The sequence below is a fragment of the Eleutherodactylus coqui genome, chromosome 4 (assembly GCF_035609145.1).
Source record: "Eleutherodactylus coqui strain aEleCoq1 chromosome 4, aEleCoq1.hap1, whole genome shotgun sequence".
NCBI classification, from domain to species: domain Eukaryota; kingdom Metazoa; phylum Chordata; class Amphibia; order Anura; family Eleutherodactylidae; genus Eleutherodactylus; species Eleutherodactylus coqui.
Window position 1 is genome coordinate 64,186,458 of NC_089840.1, and position 5,193 is coordinate 64,191,650.

The 5,193-nt window shown below is 50.5% G+C and overlaps 1 protein-coding gene across 1 annotated transcript; it reads left to right on the forward strand.

Moving 5' to 3' along the window:
* The first annotated feature begins 835 nt into the window (after positions 1 to 835).
* Positions 836 to 4,204, forward strand: LOC136625424 (uncharacterized). Its single transcript, XM_066599599.1, has 2 exons — positions 836 to 1,473; positions 2,119 to 4,204. Exons 1-2 carry the CDS (start codon positions 858 to 860, stop codon positions 3,711 to 3,713), a joined length of 2,211 nt encoding a protein of 736 aa, XP_066455696.1. The 5' UTR covers positions 836 to 857; the 3' UTR covers positions 3,714 to 4,204.
* Positions 4,205 to 5,193: the final 989 nt, after the last annotated feature.

Genomic DNA, 5,193 nt, shown 5'->3' on the forward strand with positions numbered 1-5,193 from the left:
ACCCGGATAAAAAATTCAGGCAACCCGGGAAGACTTGGGAAATTACTTACCCGTTCCCAGGGGGCTTGAAAAAGAGTTGGGCGGTACCTCCAGTAGTCGACCCACCCGTGTCACGACTAGCTAAGAGCACAGCATTGCCAACAGCCGAAGTAGCGACGCTAGCGAACCCGCAAGACAGGAAGCTGGACACCTTGGCAAAAACAGTGTTTCAAGCCACAGGCACAGCCTTGCAACCGATATTTGCGGCTGCATGGGTCAGTAAGGCCTCCACAGCCTGGGCCAAACAATTACGGAAAGACATCATAGCAGGCGCTCCACCAAGCGAGTTGCTCGAGCTGACAGATAATATCATACAGGCAAATAAGTTTGTATGCACAGCTCAGCTTGACGCAGCCAAATTTGTGGCCCGGGCGTCCGCCGCATCGGTAGCGACAAGGAGAACACTCTGGCTGAAGAGCTGGTCAGCGGATACAGCGTCCAAAATAGCGCTAACGAAATTGCCGTTTGAAGGAGACAGACTATTCGGCCCCAAACTGGATGTCATGATAAAGGATGCCACAGGCGGCAAGAGCACGTCACTACCGCAAATGGCGGCAAGGAAGGAGAAGGCCCCATTAAGAAAGAAGCCGTTCTTTAGGCCCTTTCGGCGCTTTCCATCCCGCCCAGGGGCGGGGCAGTGGTCCCACTCTACGAGAACCCCTGCAGAGTCAAAGAGGGGCCCCTCATTTAAAACAAAACAGACGTGGCGACCACGACCCGGAACATCGAAAATGGCGGGACCAAAAAACGTGGCATGAGGCACTGCCCCCACCCAGTGTCACCAGGGTGGGGGGCAGACTCTCCCAATTTGGGGAGACATGGGGGAGGCGCGTGAACGACAAGTGGGTACAGGAGATTGTGACATCCGGGTACTCAATCGAATTCACAACCCTCCCACGGAATTTTTTCTGCAAGTCCAGAGTGCCGTCCTCTCCGGAAGGGGTAGCCAACTTACAACAAGCAGTACAGAACCTACTAGCACAAGGGGTTGTGAAACCAGTGCCAGGAGCCCAGGAGAGGCAAGGGTTCTACTCGAACCTTTTCCTAGTACCCAAAAAGGATGGCAGAGTGAGACCGGTCCTGGACTTAAGGAGATTGAATCGATTCGTCAGGACAAAACATTTCCGGATGGAGTCAGTCAAGTCCGTGATAACATCCATGCAGCCGGGGGAATTTCTGTCCTCGATAGATATCAAGGACGCCTACCTTCATATCCCAATCCGGGAAACACATCAGAAATTCCTCCGCTTCGAAACACAGGGAAGGCACTTTCAGTTTACGGCGCTGCCATTCGGCCTGTCTACGTCACCAAGAGTTTTCACGAAGGTACTAGCAGCAGTGATGGCGCTAGTTCATGCGGAAGGTATAGAAGCTATTCCATACCTAGACGACATACTAATAAAAGCACCATCGTTGGACGACAACGTCAGGAGCCTGAACGTCACGATAAAAACCCTACAAGAATTCGGCTGGATAGTGAACCACGAAAAGTCATGCCTAAAACCAACACAACGTTTGCAATTTCTGGGCATGATATTCGACACCAGCCTCCACCGGATCCGGCTACCTCAAGCAAAGGCACACAAGCTCCGGCAGGGCGTCCGGTCCCTAAGGCAGGGGAAACCACTGACCATCAGATACTGCATGGCTATCCTGGGCCAGATGGTGGCAGCATTCGAGGCAATCCCCTTCGCTCAGTTCCGATCAAGGATGTTACAACACCTGATACTGTCACGCTGGGATGGGTCCCGGCTGACCCTGGAACGGCAGATCCAGATAACCCCTCAGGTCCGAGGGTCACTGAAATGGTGGCTGAGACCTGGCAGACTGCAGGCAGGGCGACCGTTGGGCCCCAGGCAATGGACAGTAGTGACGACGGACGCCAGCCTTTCGGGTTGGGGCGGAACACTGAGGGACCAATCGGTTCAGGGAGAGTGGTCACAAAGAGAGGCAAGGCTTCACATAAACATTCTAGAACTGCGAGCTATCTACCGGACGCTCCAACACTTCGGGCCCAGTCTCAAAAGAAAAAGCGTACGCATTCAGACGGACAACACCACAGCGGTGGCCTATATCAACCGGCAAGGTGGGACACGGAGCTCGTCGGTAATGAGCGAGGTGGCAGCCATACTGACATGGGCAGAGAGGTATCTAAGCTCAATATCCGCGGTGTACATCCCCGGAGTAGAAAACTGGATGGCGGATTACCTAAGCCGGGAAAGGATAGATCCCGGCGAATGGGGCCTGCATCCAGAAATTTTTCAGACGATATGCCGGAAATGGGGCACACCAGATGTGGACCTCATGGCGTCACGGTTGAACTGCAAGATACACCCATTTGTGTCCCGAGCCCGGGACCCACAGGCAGCGGCAACCGATGCCCTGACAATTCCGTGGAGGGAGTACAAACTCCTATACGTATTCCCGCCAATCCCACTCATACCGAGGATCCTGGGAAAAATCAAGCAGGAAGGACGACCGGCGATATTGGTAGCACCAAATTGGCCAAGAAGGAGCTGGTACGCGGCCATCATGGAGATGCTGTACGACACACCGTGGCACCTTCCGGAGCGAAGAGACCTGCTATCCCAGGGGCCTTTTGTTCACCCGGATTCCAGGTCTCTACATTTGACGGCCTGGCCGTTGAGACCGAGGTATTGAGAAGGAAGGGTTATGCGGAGAATGTCATCCAGACAATGATACGAGCCCGGAAAGCAGCCTCGTCAGCAATCTACTATAGAGTCTGGAAGCGCTTCTTCATCTGGTGCGAGGAGAGGCGTTTACAACCAATGCAATTTTCGGTGTCCAGGATTCTTGCATTCCTACAATCAGGCCTTGAAGTAGGATTAAGGGTAGGGTCGCTGAGGGGCCAGGTATCAGCACTAACGGTACTGTTCCAAAGACCAATTGCAAACAGGATGGCAGTACGGACTTTCCTGCAAGGAGTTGCCCATACAACACCCCCGTTTAAGCCTCCGGTCCAAACTTGGGAGCTCAATCTCGTGTTAGACACTATTACGGACCAGCCGTTTGAGCCGCTCAAGGAAATCCCGATGCGGTTACTAACCTGGAAGGTGGCATTCCTCGTCGCCATCACATCGATCCGAAGGGTCTCGGAACTAGCGGCACTGTCTATACAAACACCATATATGGCCTTTCACCAGGACAAAGTGGTACTAAGACCATCACCCGAGTTTTTACCAAAAGTAGTCTCTCAGTTTCATATTAATGAGGAAATCGTTTTGCCCTCCTTTTGTCCAAATCCAGTACACAAAAAGGAAAAACTACTACACCACCTGGACGTAGTAAGGGCGCTGAGAACCTATGTGAAGAGAACAAGGGATTTCCGCAAGACCAACTCCCTCTTCGTTATTCCGGAGGGGACTCGAAGGGGCCTAGCGGCCTCAAAAGTCACCCTATCAAAGTGGATAAGGTCCCTGATAACGGAAGCATATCGAGCCTCGGGACGCTCGCCACCATTTCGGGTTACGGCCCACTCCACACGGGCGGTGGGGGCCTCCTGGGCAGTCCGTCATGGAGCCTCAGCCCTCCAGGTGTGCAAGGCAGCCACCTGGACGTCCGTGCATACATTTTCGAAATTTTATAGAGTCCATATAGCCGCATCATCCGATGCCGCTCTTGGACGGAAAATCCTGCAGGCGGCAGTCGTTTGACCGCACGTGCAGTGCCCACCCAGTATATGTTTTTTTCGGGACTGCTTGTGAACGTCCCATGGTCTAGGCTGTGGCCCCCAATGATACGGACGAGAAACAGATATTTTTGGTATAACTTACCGTAAAATTTCTTTCTCGTCACGTTCATTGGGGGCCACAGCACCCACCCCTTATTATTTAGGCGGTTGCCGGAACTCTCTGTTCTTCGGTCATTTTTTTGGTGGCAAAGAATTACACCAGATTTATGTTTGGTATGTATATAACACAATATGTATAAATGTACTCCCACTGGCTACCTACTGCTTGCAGACAGACTAATTAGCTGAGTGCCTGCAGGGGGGATATAGCCAGCGGGGAGGAGCTAACACTTTTTTGCTTAGTGTCGCCTCCTAGGGCAGTGGCTATATCCCATGGTCTAGGCTGTGGCCCCCAATGAACGTGACGAGAAAGAAATTTTACGGTAAGTTATACCAAAAATATCTGTTTTTCTTTATCTCAGACTGTTTTCTTTTATAAAGTGGCCAGAAAGGTGTATAGTTTGGAGGAGACATATGACATGCTCTGCCCGGACTCTGATTCACAAACCGAAGCAGACGCTTTATCAGAAGAAAGGCAAACCGGAAACCAGCTCCTCTGCAGACGCTCCCACGCACGGACTGGCTGATGCACAGGAAAATGCAGAAAGTCCAGCATTGGGTTAAAAGCTTTCAGTCTTTATTAAATGATCCAGACAGACATGGAGGAACAAAGGACATGTGCCGTCTTACATGTTTCAGGCAAGCATGTTGCCCCTAATCGTAGACATTAAAGCACATGTGCGTAACACACATCACAGGGAATAGCCAATGGGGTGCTTGGAACAAGAACACATGACCCCAGAGGCAAAATACAATTACAAGGAAACCAAGTAAAAATATATAACTAATAATGCAATAAGAAGTCTTGTCGGTGGTTCGTGGGTTTGCAAAAAATGCCTCCAAAATGCCGTGCAATCAAGAAGTTTGTTATAATTCTCTCCACCCTGTAATGGGCGGTTAACTCTTTCAATACTGCAGACTTGTAGAGAGGAAAAGTTTCCTTTTAATAAACCTAAAAAAAGGGATGAAACAGCAGATACATTCTTTCCTCCAGCATGTTCAATATCAGATATGTCGTCTTATCCTAGTTTTTTTTAGACCGCAGACAGAACATCCAACATACTGCACTCGGGAGGAAAGACATGAGAGAAACCACACAAATAGTATTACAGTTTATATATTGAGCGATGCTGAAAATACATGACATTGTAGTGTGAACAACGGCGCAACAAATCCATCTGTTATGGCCACATTTCACACAACCGGAATAGCAAAGCCAGGAGGACGGTTCAGATCGATGGTCAATCCTCATACTGCAGAAATGTTTGGGCCCCAGACCACATCCACTGTAATCTCTCCATAACTTTTTGTTCCTCCATTTGGTTGGCCAAATCCGAGGAACA

Bases quoted from the DNA above. Each gene is read 5' to 3' on its own strand.
- LOC136625424 (XM_066599599.1), top strand. From the start codon at position 858: ATGGGGGAGGCGCGTGAACGACAAGTGGGTACAGGAGATTGTGACATC. The intron at 1,474-2,118 runs CTGAACGTCACG...GCCTATATCAAC, and splicing joins TGGACGACAACGTCAGGAGC to CGGCAAGGTGGGACACGGAG.